Consider the following 19734-nt stretch of genomic DNA (forward strand, 5'->3'; position numbering starts at 1 on the left):
TTACCATTGAGCAGTCTAAGGTAGGAGGAGGTTAAATGACTTCCCCATAGTCACACAGCTAGTAAGTGTCTGAGACAGACTGGCTGTATTTGAACTCAGTTCTTCCACCGCCAGGCCTAGCAGTATCACCTAGCAGCCATGTAATCTTTTTTTGTGGAGACATTTTTCAGTCATGTCCGACTCTTTGTGAACCCATTTCGGGTTTTCTTGGCAAAGATACTAGAGTGGTTTGCCATTCCTCCAGCTCATTTGACAGATGAGCAGACTGAGGCAAAGATGGTTAGTAACTTGCCTAGGGTCTGAGGCTGAGGTTAGTGTCTGAGGCTGGATTTGAGCTCAGGTCTTTCCGACTGTAGGCCCAGCACTTTATCCACTACACAACCCAGGTGCCTACACCATACAATCATATCTGTAGAATTGAATGGGAAGCCTAGAGTCCAACTAGTCCAATCTCTTTATTTCATAAACCGAGGCCCTAGAGACATATAAATTACTTAAAACTAAATTCATACAGGTACTCATCAGCAGAACCTGGGTTTGAAACTAGGTCTTTTGCCAGATTCAGTCATCCTTTTATTGTACCAAACTGCTCATGCCTTCATCCATGACTTCAGCACCTAGATCCTAGCTCTCTTTTAGTCTCTATCATTTCAAATTCCATCATTTTCATATATATATATGTATATATATATATATATATATATATATATATACATATATATGTATATATACATATGTATGTGTGTGTGTATATGTATATATGTATGTGTGTGTGTGTGTATATATATATATATATATACATATATATACATATATATATATATATATACATAGAGAAAGAGAGAGAGAGAGAGAGAGAGAGAGATACACCTTTCCAACTACTGTGTCCTCAAAGTTTATTAATGCTTTTAATTCCAATCACTTAAACTCTCCTTCAGCCTGACACCAATCAGGCCATACTTGGGATTTGGAACCACCTCAACTCTAAAGTCTCAAACCCTAAATTTCTCCAGATCTCTCCAAAGGAGCTCTCAAGCCCACTGCCTCATTTCTTAACCTATTCTTTACCTTCATCATGACCTTCCAGTCTCTCAGTTTTGTTCAGACGTCACTTAACCTGAATCCCAGTCAGCTATGTAAGTGATATTCACACTCTCACCCTAGGATCACTGACTTCCCTTCCAAACCCTAGACCTGAGTGATTTCCACCATCTGCTCTCTCTGTTACTACTCTTAAACTTGCTAGAGAAACTCATAGGATCATAGAGCGAAAGTGAAAGGAATCTCAGGCCATATAGTCCAGGGATTATTAAACTGGGGCTCTGTGAATGTGGTTGGTTTTGGTTTTTTAAGACTTTTTTTTCAGAGTAGTCTTTTTCATAAGGTAGCCTTGATCTAAAACTTTCAATAATCTTCCATTACCTACATGAACATAGATGTAGAGATGCACGGGACCTTAAGAGATCATTTAATGCAATCTTATTATCTTATAATTGAGGAAACCAAGACCCCAAGAGGTTACCGTCACATATTATGTAGCAGAGGCACACACCCTTCACTACCCCAGGCTACTCAATGTTGTTAGCTAGATAAAAACACCATCCACCATTTGCTTTCAACTGATCTTTGCAGATTTATTCACATTATGCCTACTTTAAGCCAAACTATACTATTCCTCTAAGCATGGTGCCTAGTACATAGTTTTCTTGTTGTTCAGTTGCTTCAGTCTTGTCCAACTCTTCATAAGCCCATTTGGGAATTTCTTGGCAAAGACCCTGGAGTAGTTTGCTATTTCCTTTTAAAGCTCATTTTTTAGGTTAGGACACTGAAGCAAACAGGGTTAAGTGACTTGCCCAGGGTCACACAGCTAATAAATGTCTGAAGCCAGATTTGAACTTAGGTCTTCCTGACTCCAGGCCTGGTACTCTATCCACTGTGCCACCTAGTTGCCCCATACACAGTAGGTCCCTAAATGTTTGAACAGATCAAACATATAGAGTTTATAACATCAAAGTTACAAGTGGCTTGTGGGATCCAGGAACAGGCCAAGACTCCAGGTTGATTTTCACTCCTTGAGAATTCTATAGCTGAAGCAGAGTAAAACATTTCTTGGCAAAAATATTAAAAGCAAAGGTTTAACTAAGCAGCAATTTATAACAAGAATGATGGCATCAGCAAAATACCACACTGTGCCTGTGTTCTTCCCCAGCCCCACCCCCAAAGCTTACTATATATGGGATAATAGAATTGTCAAGGTGTAGAAGGGCCTTAATAATCAACTAATTTAGCCCAATGTGGTATGTTTAAATAAAAAAGATCTGAGTTCTGCCTGTTTACTTGTGACCATGAACAAACCACTTAAACCATTCCAGACCTTGAACTGTACATCCTGTGACCCTCCTTTTATAGATGAGGAAATTGAAGTTCAGAAAGATTAATTGACTTCCCCCCAAGTCATACAGGTAGCTCATAATGGAACTAAAAACGAAACTAGTTCCTAGTCCTATACGGTGCTGCCTCCACAGATACATTTTAGTATTTTCTCTTCCTCTTATAATTAACTAATCCCATGTTGATTTTTAAAGGTTATTTTTGTAGAAAACCTTAATGAAATTATTCATCACTTTTCAGTCATTTCTACTTGAGGATGCATGAAGCTGTATTCCATAACCCAAGTTATTACCTGGTGGTTGCTGTTGCAGTGGATAGAGTGCTGAACCTGGAGACAGGAAGGTCATCTTCCTGAGTTCAGATCTGGCCTCAGACACTTAAGCAGCTTTGTGACCCTGGGCAAGTCATTTAACCCTATTTGCCCCAGTTTCCTCATCTGTAAAATGAACTGAAGAAGGAAATGGCAAACCACTCCAGTGTCTTTGCCAAGAAAACCCCAAATGGGGTCACAAAGAGTTGGACATGACTGAAACAATTGAACAATAATAACGACTAAAATTGGAATTACAGGCTTAGAATGTCTGAGAAAAATAATCAAATGGTGTTTCTTCCATATCACGATCTCAGTGACAGCAGACATCACAATTGTTTATAGTGATATTTAGGTTATCAAGCATAACGGATAGCATTTCTGTCATCTGAAAATTCTGCAAACACTGAAGTTCAACGATAGACGATGGATATAAAAATGTCTAATCTTTTAAATGTTGTCTTTTTAATAGAGGATGGCTGTGAAGATAATTGGGAAAAGAATGAGCAATTTGGAAGTTGCTACCAGCTTAATACCCAGGCAGCTCTTACATGGAAGGAAGCATTTATTTCATGTCAGAATCAAGGAGCAGACTTAGTAAGCATCTCGAGTGCAGCTGAATTAATTCACCTAAAAGGTAAGCTAACTCCAAGGACATGTAGATAGAATATTTTGTATATAAAATTTGAATTAAATGTAAAGAAATAACAGATGAATGCAGTATAAAAAAATTTTTAAGCACACTACCTGTGTACTCTAAGAATTTATATTCTGATAATATTGATACCTATAAACAACAGGATATTAAGACAGATATTCGCTCACTTTAAATTATTCTGTGCATTGAAAATATGCTTGTGATGCAATGTGCAAAATGGCAGATGAACTCCATATTGGAAAAAAGGATATAAATACTGAATTAACATCTATTCTAGTTGAAAGGGTTTGTGGAAGAAATGAGATTTAAAGTCTCTGGAAAAAAAGGAATGAAAAGCACTTAAAGATAAAAAGGGGGAGGAAAACAGACATGTAATTAAATATAGTAAGAAGGAATAAGGAAGACTTAAGTATGTTTATATAGTATGAATGAAAGTTTTGTATTTGAGGAAGAGTTTGACATTGGTACAGTTAAGGACTTTAAGCCATACAATGTGAGTGAATCATTCAATCAATAAGCATTTTTTTAGTGCTTACTATTTGCCAAGTATTGTGCTGATCATTGGATAGACAAAGAAAAAGCAAAAAACAGTCCCTGCCCTTAAGGTCTTTTTGTCCTTTCAGGAGGATAACAAGTCTATACAAGATAAATACAGAGCACACGGAAAGTAGTCCAATGTGGTATGTTCAGTATGGTATATTAGAGGGCAAGGCACTAGCATCTGGAGATACAGGGCAGTTGTTCCTGCAAGTCATAGCATTGAACTGAGTCTTAAAGGAAGCAAAGGAGTCTTAGAGATTAGGAAGGAGAGTATTCCAGGTATGAGGGACAGCCAGTACATAGGCTTGGAGATGGGAGATGAAGTGTCAGATGTGAAGAATAGCAACTAGGCCAGTGTGGCTGGTCCATGAAGTGTGTACAGGGGAAAATAATGTGTGAGAAAATGGAAAGACAGGCCAGGTTGGGAAGGGCCTTCAGTGAAGCACAGAGGAATTTGTATTTGATCTTAGCAAGCCATTAGAGTTTATTGAGTAGGGAAGTGAAAATGTCAGACCTGTGTTTTAGCTAAATTCATGTAGCAGCAGACAGGAGGATGGATTAAAGTTGGGAGAAACTTGAGGCAGGGAGACCATTTAGGAGGCTGTTGTAGTAGTCTAGGTGAGAGGTGAACTACAGTGGCTACTATAGGAGAAGATACATAGGAAATTGTAGAAGAAGAAGTAGGATATTTTAGAAATATATAGAAACATAGAATATATATATAGAAATATAGAAAAATATATAGGATATTGTAGAAAAAGAAATCCCAAGATTTGGTAACTAATTGAACATGTAGGATGAGTGAGAGTAACATGTCAAGGATGACACCAGCCATATGAACCTGGCTAACTGCTGGGATGGTGGTGCCATTGATAGTAATAGGGAAGTTGGGGAGAAAAGATAATGAGTTCTGTTTTAGGCATGTTGAGTATAAGACATCCAGTTGGAAATGCCCAACAGAGAGAGAGAGGGAGAGAGAGAGAGAGAGAGAGAGAGAGAGAGAGAGAGAGAGAGAGAGAGAGAGAGAGAGAGAGAGAGAGAGAGAGAGAGAGAGAGTGTCAAGGGAGATACCATGACTTAATAAATAGATTTGGGAATCAGCTGTGTAGAGATGATAATTGAGCCTGTGGGAGCTGATGAGATCACATAGTGAAAGTGTGCAGAGAGCCTTGGGAGATACCCACATTTTGTTGATCCACAAGATCCAGCAAAGGAAGAATGAGGTGGAACAATCAGGTAAGAAGTGAACCAAGAGAGCAGCAGACTTACAAAAACCCAGGGTAGTGAAGTGGTCAATAGTGTCGAATGCTATGGGGTGATCAAGAAGGATGTGGATGGAGAAAAGCCCATTCTGTTTAACTGTTGAGAGGTCAATGTCACTAGCCTGGGATGGAAGATAGAAGTGGATGGGTATAGCTAGGTGGCGCAGTGGATAGAGGTCCAGGCCTGGAGTCAGAAGGACCTGAGTCCAAATTCAGCTGTGTGACTGTGGGCAAGTCCCCAATTCTGTGCATCGCCCACCGTACCCTAACTCAAGAAAAAGATTGAAGTGGATAGGAATGAGGGAGCAGATGGAGGAGAGGAAGGGTGGTTTGAATTAGGATTGTTGTTGTTCATTTGTGTCTGACTTGGATTTTCTTGGCAAAGATACTGGAGTGGTTGGCCATTTCCTTTTCCAGCTCATTTTACAGATGAGAAAATTGAGGCAAACAGGGTTAAGTAATTTGCCCAGGACTGCACAGCTCTGTTTAAGCATCTGAGGCCAGATTTGAACTCATGAAAACAAGTCTTCCTGACTCCAGGCTGGGACCTCTATCCACTGTACCACCTCGCTGCCCACTTGAGTTAGGACTACTCGGCTTCTTTGCATCTACATTTTCTCTGGCATACGTACAGTTAGCATTATATTCTAGCCTGTGTTCTTTTCTTTTTCTCTCTTTCTGCATTCCCCCCTAAGATGATAAGTTCCACGGATGGAGAAGGGGGTTTTATACATACATATGCACACGCACACATATAAATATATATGTGTGAATGCCTACCATTACATTTTGAAAGTGCTTTTATTTGCATATATACACATATATATACATGTGCGAACATTCTCCCTCCTACCTCAATAAGAAGGCTCAAAGCCTTCTATCCCATTCCAACCCCTACCCTCATACTGAAGGACTTCAACAAATATGTTGCTATTCCTTTAAATACCCCAATTTCTGATTCTTCAATCTATTCCTCCTCTTTACTTCAGCCTCCACAAGATCAGTCATACCTCTAACTCACAAGTACTCCTGTGTCTTTCCTTCCCCTTCCCCAGCTAAATGCTTTGAAAATGTCATATACACTCAGTGATTTCTCCCTTTATCTCCTTTAACTCCCTTTTAAGCCCTCTGTACTCTGACCTGACCTCATCACTCAAGTGATAATTCTCTCTTTCTCAAGTTATCAGGGATCTCTTAATTACCAAATATAATAGCTCTTTCTCAATCCTCACCTGTCTTGGCCTGCAGCATTTGACACTGCTGATTGCCTTCTCTTCCTAAATACTCTTTCCTTCCTGGTTTTTTGTGACTTCTCTTTTTGTTCACCTCCTATTTGTGTGATTAATCCTTGGTTTCTTTTGCTGGATCTTGTGAATCCCTTGACTGTACATATCAAGGCTCTATACAATGCCCTCTTCTCTCTTCTTTTTATTCACTATCATTAGGTTCTCTCTTCTTTTTATTCACTATCATTAGGCTCTCTCACATATATATATGTATACATATGTATGTATATGTATATATCTATGTATGTACACGTACACACACATATATGTATATATGCACTTGTACCATGCTGCATATTAGATATTCAGTGAATACTTAATCACTCAATACATTGATGTATTAAGAAGAATAACGTCATAACACATAGTTCTTGAAAGGACTTTAGAAAACACCTATTCTAGCTCCATTTTGCAGATGACAAAGCTGAGGCCCAGAGAGTCATCCCTAGTTCCTTCATGTCTCATAGCTCTAAAGCTCAAAACTGTAGTCTCCATGCCCTATTCTTTTTTTATATATATATTTTTTTAGGCCAATTGGGGTTAAGTGACTTGCCCAAGGTCACACAGCTAATAAGTGTCAAGTGTTTGGTCTGAGGCCAGATTTGAACTCAGGTCCTCCTGACTTCAGGGCTGGTGCTTTATCTACTGTGCCACTTAGCTGCCTCTTCATGTCCTACTCTTAACCCTTCACATAGTCCCAGGCTTTTTTCCTATTTAATTTGAGACTTGAATAATTAATATTTCTGTAAGAAAAAATGTGTTTTCTGAAATGTGCTTTCCTATACAAGCAAAAAATAATATCCATAAATGTTCTTTTATCACCATAGTTCTATGAATTTCCTGAATAATGTTTAATAGGTTCTAGTGGAAGGGACTGAGTCAATTAAATCTGCTGGTTTGAAGAGTTGCAAAGTAATCATTTGAGACCAGTCATGAAGAAAACTTGAGATATCAGTAAACTGGGGCATTTTTTAGTAACAAGTCTTAGGGCTCTTCCCTATGTCTTTAGGTATCTATTATTACCAAGGAAAGCTGTAGAATTGCCTCAAAGGGCATACTTCCTGGTTCTTATTCAGCATAGAAGGCCCTACCATATCCAGCCTCTTACCTCTGCCCACCTTATCCGTAACACACATATTTGACTTGGACTTGCCATCTGGCTGCTGCTATCAATAGGCTTAGCCAGTATTTTACCACAGAAGCCAAGAATGTTCTTGTTTTGTTACGACCTCATTTTTAATTTTGTTTTGTTTTTCGTTTGATTCTCTTAACTCTACATGGACTCATGGAGAGATGTTCAGTCTGATTGCTAAAATCATGACTTTAACTATTCTTTCCCATTCTGTCCTCTTATATAGTCTAAATGCTGCTAACAGCCTTGATTTCTAGGGCTCAAATGATACATAACTAAGAAACTAGAACCCAGGGCATCAAAACAGAGGAATGGAGCAGGGCGGGGAAGGAGAAGAAGGCAACAAGCATTTATTAATTGCCTACTATATTCCAGGCACTGTGTAAAGCGCTGAGAAGTAGGTGCTATTATTATCCCCATGTTACAGATGAGGAAACTGAGGTAAACAAAAGTTAAATGACTTTCCCAGAGTCACAAAACTAATAAATGTCTGAGGCTGGATTTGAATTCAGATCTTCCCAACTCTAGGCCTAGCACTCTTCTACTTCACTATCTAGCTGCCTCTACTTACCAAAAGGGGCAAGAAATTTCCACTAGCTCTAAGATTCCTTTAGAACTATCTGATGCTACCCCATCTTTTTAAAAAGTCTAGACCTGGATTTCAAGCTCCCCAGAGGCATCTCCCTCTACCAATTTTTGTTGTGGTAGTGGTTGTTGAATTGTTTCAGTTTTATCTGACTCTTTGTGATCTGATTTCGCAGTGGTGTGCCATTTCTTTCTCCAGCTCATTTTATAGAATGAGGAACCTGAGGCAAACAGGGTTAAGTGACTTGCTCAGTGTTACACAGCCAGTAAGTGTCTGAGACCAGACTTTTAATTCAGGAAGGTGAGTCTTCCTGACTCTATGGCCGGGGCATTATCTACTGTGCCACCTAGCTGCCTGTGATGAGCCATGACTCCTACTTTTCAGTTCTATTAGGAGTAGTTTGGGGAGCATATCAGAAGCATATCACTGGAGAAGAGCGCTCAGAAATACAAGTTGTATCAACTCACCAGGTATTCAGGGAGTGTGTTAGTAACCTGAACAGACTGTGTTGCACTGTTCATTCTGTGCCATTTTTAGGAGATTCAAAATTGAATCCCAGCTTAAACTAGAGTTATTTAGACTGTTGTGTGGGTGCTAATAACTTCAGTCTCAATCACATAACTCAATGGGTGTCTTTTTTATCTTTACAGATAAAGAGGGCATTCCAAAAATGTTCTGGATTGGTTTAAATCAACTAGACTCTTCAAAAGGTTGGGAATGGTCTGATCATACCCCATTAAATTTTCTCAACTGGAATCCAGGTAACTTTTTTTTCCCCTTTTTTCTTCATTAGGAATGGTACAGGCCTTAGTAAAAATAGGTTTTGACTCTCTTCTCCATCCCCACCCCAGACTAAGTGTTTATGAGTCTCATAATTCTTTAGAATTGTACTCATATTACCTATCTTGAAAGAACTTTTCCTTCTACGATATGTCAGTTGTAATACTATTAGTAGACTCTTTTGGACTGATAGAGCTACTGAACATTTCTTGGTGGCCGTTGGATTAACTACTACTTTTAGATAGGAGCAACACAGTCTGAGGAAACCACTGGGGAGCTGTCAGGATGAGACACCTGGCCGGATATTTGTGGGAATGGTGAGCCCTTTGAGAAAAGATCCCAAATTTAAATTTGCACCTCAGACCTGACATTTGTTACTGAAGCTGTTCCTCAGATTCTCCAACAAAGCCCCAGGAGGTTTTTGACATTATCAATAAATCTTGATAGACAGCCTCCGATAAATCACTCCCACACTCAGAAATCCATTCTGGAAAATAGGGGTGAATACTTATCCAGCAACTAGGATTAAAACATATTGATGACTGACAAATTTTTATCTCATGAAAAGTATATGCCAATACTTAGGGATAGTATTTGCTCTAATAAAATCCCTACAGTTCATTCATACGCAGTTCTCCCAGAGAAATGGATTCTGCCTTCTCATGATCCTTTTGGCATCAGTGGTGCATGTTCTGGGAAAGTTTGGCAGTCTGTCAGCCAGCAGGCATTAATTAAGTGCTTACCATGTGCTAAAACCCTGGAGATACAAAGAAAGGCAATAACTTGGCCCCTGCCCTCAAGACTCTCACATTTTAATAGGTGAGACAGCATGTAAAAAAATGTACATATAGGATGGATACAGGGGATGTGGAAGGGCATCTCAAGAGGTAAACTACAGCCAGCAAAAGATTGTAGCAGCCCAGAAAAACAGAACAAAAGAGAGAGCCCAGGTAAAGTGGTTCAGATTCTAGAACATCCTAGCCTTAAATGTAAAAAATAAGATCTGAGTGACAGACAGAATATTTAACACTGCCCCTGTTGTCCATCTTTATACCCCCTTCACTTTTCCCACCAAGGCTCAGGGGATACTTCCAGCCCATAAAAGTCACATTCTTATGGAGCCTTAAAGGTCACATTTTTATGCCAGGTTCTGGCTCTACGTGTACAAATATCCAGAGTAAATACCCTTGTGAAATCATTACAAAAGTGGGAAGGAAGGGTCTCTTAATTCCTCATCATTTCACCATCCTTTCCCATTTGGGGGATTTCCTGATACTTCCCACATAATATCCTTGAGGTTGTATGATGAAGGTTGGAATTAGAGGAAGAGGATAAGAAAATGAATCTCTTTTTTGTTTGTTTTTTGGTTTTGGGGGCTTTTTTGGTTGGGCAATGGGGGTTAAGTGACTTGCCCAGGGTCACACAGCTAGTAAGTGTTATGTGTTTGAGGCCAGATTTGAACTCGGGTCCTCCTGACTCCAGGGCCGGTGCTCGACCCCCTGTGCCACCTAGCTGCCCCCAAAATGAATCTTTTTCAACCTCTTCTCTTATGATCTCTTCCCCAAGCCTTCCTCCTACTCCAGCATTTCTGGCTGTTTCTTTCATTTTCTTTCTTTCTCTTTCTTTTTCTTTCTGTTTCTCTCTTCCTTTCTTTTTCTTTGTTTCTGTCTTTCTCTTTCTGTCTCTGTTTCATTCTTTCTTTTTTTTAAAAGCTGCTTTTATATTCCTTAGTGTTCTCTACCCACTCCTAGAGGTTAGAAATGATCTCGTACTTTTTTTTTTAATTCCGTCATTCCTTCAACCAGGGTCAAAGATTCTTCATGGGGTGTTAGTTGGGTTCCAATTAATTAAAGTTTTACTAAATAATGTTCTTGTTCTTTTAAGTAAAAGCAGACGTTTAGAAATACCTGTCATTTTCCCTTTTCTGACTGAACACGAAACCTCTCTTCCCTACCCCTACTTCGTTTTTTTGGTCTTCCTCCAAACTCTAAAGAAATTCCCAGTTCATCTACAGTAGGTGGCTCAAGTTGTGTAATAATGAATGCTGACTCAGGCCAGTGGCAAAGTTTTCCGTGTGAAGCTCAGTTCCCCTATGTCTGCAAGAAGCAACTGAATGAAACATCGAAGTCATCAGGTAATACTTCCTTTTTTTGGTCATTCACCAAAAAGACTTAAAAATCATAGTTTTGTGAAAAATAAAGTCAATAAATTTAGGAGGCCTTCATTCATATTGTCTTCATCCAGGTGTGCTGACATTTCAAATGGAGAGAAGGTCTAGTTATTAAAATTTCCTTTTCTAGGAAGGATTCATTTATAGCTCATATTAACAATGTGGCCTTGTTGAATTGCCTTTAAGATTGAAGTGAACAAGGTGAGGCAAATAGAATGTGTACATCTCAGTGTTTCTGCAAATGGGAAGCAAAGCTTTTAGACAACAAATACAGTATGTATGCACATGTGGTTCTCCAGTTTCCAGAGATATGACTTAATAATATAATGGTTATTTTCATGGGATTAAACTCTTTATCAACCTGACAAGATTAGTTGTCACTATGCTTTAGCTGTCACTAAGCCTTCAATGATATTACCCAGATCAATTTTGTTTAGACTAACATAGCATCTCAAAAATGAACAATTTTACATCAGTTTACACAAGGATAAAATGCAAATGATCCAGAGTACAAAATAATAGATACAAAATAGATTTTAAAAATCCTACTTTAGGAAAAGAAGAAAAACAGCAAAGCCAAAAATATATATTCTAATATAAGGTTGTTCCCTATAAAATTGTAAGCTAGTGGGTGGCTATAAAGTGAGCCATTTTTCCTCAGCCCCTTCTTGTATTTCAGCAAGTCAAATCAAACTCATCATCTTCCTCCCAAATTTGCTTATTCTCCAAAATTCCTTATGTCTCTAGAGGGCCACACCATCCTTCCAATCACTCAGATTGGCAGCTTTGGAGTCATACTCAACTCTCCTCACTTTACATCCCTTCACACACTATGTATCCCTGCTAAACTGACTTTTTTTTTTTTACTGTTTCCTGAGGTTGGCATTCCATCTACTGCCTCTGACATTTTGTACCTGCTATTCTCAGTCATGGAGGTACTCCTTCCTTAACACCATGAATGCTTAAAATGCCTAGCTTTATTTAACTCATGTGGTTCCTTCTGTGAAGAAAAGCCTTTCTGATCCCCTTTGTTCAGAGCTGCTTTTCTCTTCTTCCTCAAAATATCATTTATCTAAATATCTATGCAATATTCTCCCCCTACCCCTACTCCCAGTCTATTAGGAAGCCTTTAAAGGCAGCAATTGGTTTTCATTTTGTTTAAATATCTTCAATGCCTAGCCCAGTACCTTTATACATGGTAGGCTCAATAAATGAGGAAACTGTTAACATGTTAGCGTAGGATATTGGTTGGCAATTTCAAGTTGGGACAAATTAAGGTCACTGAGGTTCTGCTAAAGGCTCTCAAATAGATCCTGAAAGCCTCAACAAGGGAAGCAAAGGCTTACTGATAGACAACACTGTTTCCAACCACAGACATTCCAAGTACACATTTCCTGATTTTATTGCCCTTTCCTCAGAATAGTTATTTTTCGTGAATTTAGCTCAAGTGGTGCCCATGAAGGTAAAGTTGAGAGGAATAGCTAAGGTGGTTGCTGACCTGTAGCCTGAGGGGAAGGAAGGAAAATAAGGAGAACTTCATATACCATCCTCTACCCTGTTTAGCTGTCTCTTGGCCGGCGGATAAATGGGGTAAATTGAATGTATTGTCTAAATAGATTAGTCCAACTTTAAATCTCCTTTTGTCACCAGTGACTGTTATGCTGGTTGCTAAACTAATTATGTAATAAAATGGTGGTGTTTGCTTCACTGACTTAGTATAAACTCTTCAAGCTGAAGATACTAATGGTGAACCTAGCCAGTCCTGTGCCCAGAGCAAGACTCACTTATTCTCTAGTCTTCCTCCACCAGCAAGAGACCAAGGGATATGTTTTTTTCAGTGCCTTCTGTTAATTCTGCCCCTCCCCACATAGATCTGTGCCCAGTGTGGCTAGGTTAGGTCTGCCCCTACTAGATACACCTTATTGTTTTATTCCATACAAAGAATGTTCATATTTCCGTACCTCCTCAGATCATACATCCCTTTTCTAGAAGAGTTAGTTTTTAAGAAGGGAGAGCTTGCATGAAGTTATCTGTTCAAAATGGATGTGTTTGCAATGGAATATAAATAACTGCTTTTCCCCAGATGTTTGGACATATTTAGAGACCCACTGTGATCCAGGCTGGCTGCCAAACAATGGATTTTGCTATCTGCTGGTAAATGAAAGTGGTTCCTGGGATGAGGCAAATGCAGAATGCATATCCAACCACAGTAACCTAATCAGCATGCAGTCTTTAGCAGATGTGGAATTAGTTGTCAGAAAGCTTCATAAAGGAGGTAAGTTTTTCAAAGGCTCTCAAATGAGATGTTTTAAAGCATTCTAGGGTTCTTGGTCTGTTAGCAAAAATGTCATCTTTGTGAAAACCTGACAAATTTTATCCTGTGGTTTTCATGTTCTCCACTGTCCCTCATAATGTAAGTCCTCATATATATCCTATCCTAATGATATTATAATGATAATATCCTAATGATATTAATACTTTTATAATTCTTACATTTATCAAAAAAAAAACCGTGAGTATGTGAGGAGAAATAAACTGGGTTGTTTGTTTTAATTCAGAGGACATAAAGAGAATGTCAGCCTTCTCATTATGCCCCAGCAGTTACTATGGAGGTGGTAGGCCCCCTATAGGATTAGTCACTGGGAGACTACCTATCCCCTACAAAAATATATAAGGTCAGACTAGTAGAATGAGGAAGTGGGAGTGACACAAGAGCAAAGAAGGTGATCGGTGTCACCAGAAGAGCAAAGCCTGGAGAACACTTGTGTCTGCCAGCGCTTCTTAAACTGTGGGTCGCAACCTAATTTGGCAACAATGAAAGGTTTCTGAACCTGAAATGACCAAAAATTAATTAAAAATCAAATGTGTAAAGACTCCAGGGTGTTTCTGGCAGGGCTTTCTCATGTTGCATTGTGTAACTTCACTGCAGCATTGGTTCTGAACACAAAGCACTTGCACTTTGTACTGTGCATGCAGTACAGGCCACACAGTGTCACAAAGGGGTCATGAATGGAAAAAGTTTAAGAAGTCCTGCTCTAACCCATTCTCAATGAGGGAGAGAGGGGACCAGGTGGCTTCACAAGGAAATTCTATCAGATTTTTAAATAATAAGTAGTTTCTGTGGTACATAGACTATTTTAATATAGAGGAAGATGGTAGGCTACATAACCCTTCTGTTGGTCCCTTGAACTAAAGAAGGCAAAGGTGAGAATCAACAAGCATTTATTAAGTGCCTACTGTGTGCTAAGTATTGTGCTAGGTGCTGGGGATATAATACAAAGAATTAAACAGTCTCTACTTTCAGGGAGCCTAGAATGGGGGAGACAGGTGTATACATAAGTATAGATAGATAGATAGATAGATAGATAGATAGATAGATAGATAGATAGATATAGATATATAGAGATATATATATATATATATATAATAAATATGAAAAGGATAAATACAAATAAATATAATGAAGTTAGTTAAATAAGAGAAAGGACACTAGCAGCTGGGGAAATAGGGGAATGGCTTCATGTAGAAGGTGATGCTTAAGCTGTGAAAGAAGGATTCTTTGAGGCAAAGGTCAGGAGGGAAAGCTCTAGGTATGTGGGACAGTCACAGTCATGTAATGCTCAATGAGAATGGAAAGATAGATTGGGATCATTTTTTTAAAAGGCTTTATGTTTTATCCTATAGGCAGTGGAGAACCACTGGAATGGATTCAGTAGGAGTAGTGACAAAGTAAGACCTTGTAGTTAAGAAAATTACTTTGGCAACAATGTGGACCAGAGGAGAGAAAGTCTTGAGGCAGGGTGACCAATTATTGAGGATGTTGCAATAAAATAGCAAGAGGTAATGAGGATCTGAACTGAGGTAGTAGTTATGTGAACAGAGAAAAGGGATCAGAATTGAGAGAAGTTGTTGAAGCAGAAATGGTAAGATTTGGTAACTGATTAGATACATGGTATGAGAGAAAGTGAGCAGTCAAGGGAGATGCTAGGATTATGAACCCAGGAGACAGGAAGAATGGTTGTATCTTCGATAGAAATAGGGAAGTTTGGAAGAGAGGAAGTTTCAATTCAAATATAACCAGTTTAATTTGAGACATGTTGAGTTTGAGACATCCCTGAGACATCCAGTTTGAAATGTCCAGTGGGGTATTGGAAAGAAAACCATAGACCAATGTCATTACTGAATATCAATGCGAAATTGTTAAACATAGGATCGTAAATAGGATAGCTGTACATCTAAAGCATTGCCCTATTGTGACCAAGTAGGATTTATAGATAGGTGGTATAAACCAGAAAAATGTTTAATATCATACATTTTATCCTCAAGAAAAAAGACTTTACAATGGTATCATAATACACAGGGAAATTCTTAGATAAAAATAAAGCACTATTTTTACCTGTATATATGTATGTGTGTATACATATATGTATATACATATATGTAATACATGAATAAAAAGACTGATACCTAATATGATAAAAAATACATATATCTGAAACCACAATATAGTATTATTATATGTAACTAAGTAATGCTAAAAGCATTCTCTTGGAGGGGAAGGAGAGGAGATACCAACAGAAGGATGTCCACTCTACTATCTAACGTAACTTTTGAAATCCTGCTAAAAGCAATAAACCAAATTGAAAGATTATTCATAATATTATTGGAAGTATACATAAAAAACTACAACACAGTATCATCATATACAACTGAGAAATGTTAGAAAAATTCTTCTTTAAAAGAAAAAAAGCACCTAGATTAGAGAGATCCACTTCCGATGTAATTTTTAAAATCACAAAATCAATAAAGCATGAAAAAAATGAAAGTAATTAAACATCAGTAATGAAGAAGTCAAAATGTATATTTGCAGACAGCATGATTATATAGCTAGAAAACCTAAGACTATCAATAAAAAATGGAGATAATCAATGAATTTATTAAAGTTGTGGGAGATAAGATAGACCTGCAAAAATTACCTGCATTTCTATATACCACTATCAAGACTAAAGAGAAATTGGTAGAAGGAAGATGTTAACAAGACAAGAAGAGAAAGGAACCCTTCCCCATTTCTAACAATTACTAAGTCTGATATACCTCCAGATCCACTGAGAAATCAAGAGTTCTATATCTTCTCGTTTTAGTCTTAGTACACCTGTAAAACTAACAATAATGATAATAATTGCATTTATATAGTACTTTAAGGTTTGCAGAGTGCTATGCAAATGTAATCTTATTTTATCCTCACAAAAACCTTGTGATAAAGGTGCTGTGATTATCCCCATTTTACAGATGAGGCAGTCAATGGCTAAGTGACTTACAATCATGCAGTTTGAAAGTATTTAAGACAAGATTTGACCTCAATCATTCCTTGACTACAAGTCGAATGCCCTATCCATATCCACTGTGCCACTAGGATACCTAACTCCCCAGTTCGATCGAGAGGTGGGGTGGCTGCTAAAAAAGGAGCTGAAAATCCAACAGAAATGGGAAGGGAGGAGAAGTTACCCATGTGGATACACAGTAGTGAAGCTTTGAGGCAGAAACACAGCTGGAGGACAGTAAGGCATAACCAGCCTAGACCCATCTCCAAAATGGAGTTCTTGGATCAGGAGCTCACCACAGGAGAAAGGGGCCTGCATGGCAGAGAGATGTTTCAGGATGAGAAGGCAACTGAGTCATGGCAGCAAAGTTCAGAAAGAGTTAAAGGCACAGGCATTAAGGGAATGAAGCATGGCCAACCTAGGTCATTTGGGGATGGCCAAAATAGAGTGCCGCTGCACCCCCACTGCCACCCCCTGCCAAGGGGAGAAGGCGGCCAGCATGGTGAAAGGATGTTTCAGGTTAAGAAAGCAGCTGATGGTGAAGTCTGGAGAGATTCAAAAGCATATCCAGGAGGGATCAAACTAGGTTACATGCTCCTCAGTTCCATCTCCTGAAATGAAATATTATCTATCTATACTGGAAACTGCCCATTGAAGTAGTCAGTTTGGAACAAGGGGATTATGTCCCCTATTAAGTAAAAAAGAAAACCACATCCCCTGTCCAGTTCATTTGACTCTTTAGGGACCACATTTCTAGGTCAGGAGGGTCATGCCCTAGAAAACTGCCCCTTTCAACCTATGACCATTGAGAAGCCTGCTCCTTTAGCTGGGAGTAGGTGGGGGAGAGGCAGTTTACTCGATCGTTCTCATCTCCATCTTTGGATGCTAGAAAGCGTCAGTTGCTGATCATAGTATTACCAAATGTGAGGGATAGCAGAGTCAGGTAAAGGTGTTCTGTTTTTTAAAGATAAGGGAGACCGGTGCATGCTTAGGGCAAGATTGAAGATGAGGGAAGCTATAGAAGGGGTAAGTGGGAAGATGGAAGGGCTTGGTGAATGAGAGCATAAGCAGAGCAGTTGCCTTCTCACAAAGGGCCACTTCATCCACAGAAATTGTAACAAAAGAGGAGAGATTACAATATAGAGTTGTTCAAGGTGTGAAGTAGGGGAAAATCATAGGATCATAGATTGAAAGCCAGAAGGGGAATTAGAGGTCATCTAATCCAACCTCTTGATTTTACAGATGAAGAAACAAGCCCAGAGACACTCAGTGACAAAGTCACAGAGGTAGTAAAACGGCAGAGGTAGATTTTGAACCAGGCTTCTCTGATTTCAGTTTCCTGTGCTGCTATGGACCACCCTGTCATTCTTGAGCCCTTCTGCTATCTTGGTTTCACTTACATTGTATTCCTCTTGTTGTGTCTTTTTTTAAAAAATCTAATTCCACAGCTCCTTTGAATGATATTTTAATGGATCATAGATTTAGAGCTGGATCCTTATGGGACATCTAGTTCCATCCCTTCATTTTCCCGGAAAGGTTAAGTGACTTTTCATGCAAGTAGTTAAGTATCAGCAGCAATTAGAACCCAAGTTCTCTGAGTCCAAACACAGGGCTCTTATCCACTACAGAGCTGCCCAAGGAAGTGTCCTAAGAGGCCAATACCTGGATAGGAATTCCATCTAATAATGACTCAAATTTATATAGCATTCAAAGTTTTAAAAAGTGCATATTGCATATACATCATGTCATCCAATCATCACAAGAACTCCATGAAGTAATTGATACAGTTATTATCTCTATTTAACAAATAGGGGGAAAAAAACACTAATGCTGAGGTGGGTTAAGTGGCTCAGGGTAACACAGTTATTAATCATCTGAGGAAGGATCAAACCCAATTTTTTTCAGACTTGAAGTCCAGTACTATGCTAATTATAGGCTACAAAAAGTTATCAGTGAAAGACCTCTAGTATGGAAGAACTCACCTCCCAAAGTTGCCCATTCCATTTTTGATACATCTAATTCCCCCCAACTACTAGTGTGTTTTCCCCCAAACTATCCTGTATTCATTTTGTATATTATCAATATGTATTTATATCTCTAGATGTTATCTCCTTGTTAGAATATAAACTCCTTGCAGGCAGGAATGTTGTTTGCTTTTATCTTTGTAACCCTGTGTGCTTAGCACAACACCTGATATTTAAAAAATGCTTGTTGGTTGACTGAAATGTGAATGAGATAGAATAAACAGAGAACCCCGACTTTGAGGGAGCTGCTAAAAAAAAAGTATAATACTTTATTCACTGAAATGAATTAGCTTAAATGTGAAGACCTTTAATCTTCTGAAAATTGACACCCATTTAAATATTTACTAATCTGTGAACCCTCTTCTTTTAGAATCCAAAGAAGAAATATGGACAGGTCTTAAGAATAATGATACACCAGCTTTATTTAAGTGGTCAGATGGCACTGAAGTGACTTTTACGTACTGGGACCAAAATGAACCAAATATTCCCTACAATAAAACTCCTAACTGTGTTTGCTATTCAGGAAAGGTAGGAAGCATCTGGGGTTTGTATATGATGCTATTGCGTAATCTGACCACAAGAATATTTTTAAAATGAGTAGGAGGCTCAATTTGTTTGTAAATAAATTGGAGAAAGAGAGAAAGAATCAGCACCAAGCAGATAAGGGTTCTCCCTATCTCTGCAACAAGTTTGGTGTTGATCCGTTGTGTCCAAGTCTTTGTGACCCCATTAGGTAAAGGTTAATTACAGACTAAGCTATCCCTGCCCTCTCTACCTAAATACTTTGTATTTAATTATCTTATATTTATTTCTACTTATTCTCTTTATACTTATTATGTATATACATATATACATGTGTATGTTATATATGTATGCATGTGTATAAAATTCTTGCCTTCCTCTATCCCCACCCCCAATTAGAATAGGATTCCTTGAGAGTAGGGGTTGTTTCATTCTTTGTATTTGTATACCTAGTGCCTAGAACATTGTGCCTAGTCATTGGCACATAGTAGGCCCTTAAAAATGCTCTCTGGCCCTTCACATAGTAAACACATTGAGAGGAGGGACGATTTCAACTCACTCTCAGTCTTCCAACCACTGAGCACAATGCCTCTCATGGTTGATACAGATTTGCCAATAATTATGACAACAGATGATGGGTGTCCTATCAAACAAATAATACCTAAATAATCCTCTACCTATAATAAGCTAAAGGGGCTCTACCATAATCATCATCTACAGAACCAGTTACATACCATTCTATTTAGGACCCT

General features: G+C 38.6%; 1 protein-coding gene across 2 annotated transcripts in view; it reads left to right on the top strand.

Annotated features, from left to right (window-relative positions):
• The window catches only part of LOC110220720 (CD302 antigen), a 188380-nt gene that overhangs the window by 26044 nt on the left and 142602 nt on the right, over positions 1-19734 (top strand). For both annotated transcript variants that reach the window (XM_021004867.2, XM_021004869.2), the window contains exons 4-8: positions 3174-3338; positions 8816-8926; positions 10939-11079; positions 13199-13390; positions 18831-18988. In XM_021004867.2, the coding sequence (XP_020860526.1) occupies positions 3174-3338; positions 8816-8926; positions 10939-11079; positions 13199-13390; positions 18831-18988 (767 nt within the window). The remainder of the gene's footprint in view (positions 1-3173; positions 3339-8815; positions 8927-10938; positions 11080-13198; positions 13391-18830; positions 18989-19734) is intronic.

Source organism: Phascolarctos cinereus, unplaced genomic scaffold (assembly GCF_003287225.1).
Source record: "Phascolarctos cinereus isolate Bilbo 61053 unplaced genomic scaffold, phaCin_HiC Scaffold_726;HRSCAF=1367, whole genome shotgun sequence".
Lineage (NCBI taxonomy): Eukaryota > Metazoa > Chordata > Mammalia > Diprotodontia > Phascolarctidae > Phascolarctos > Phascolarctos cinereus.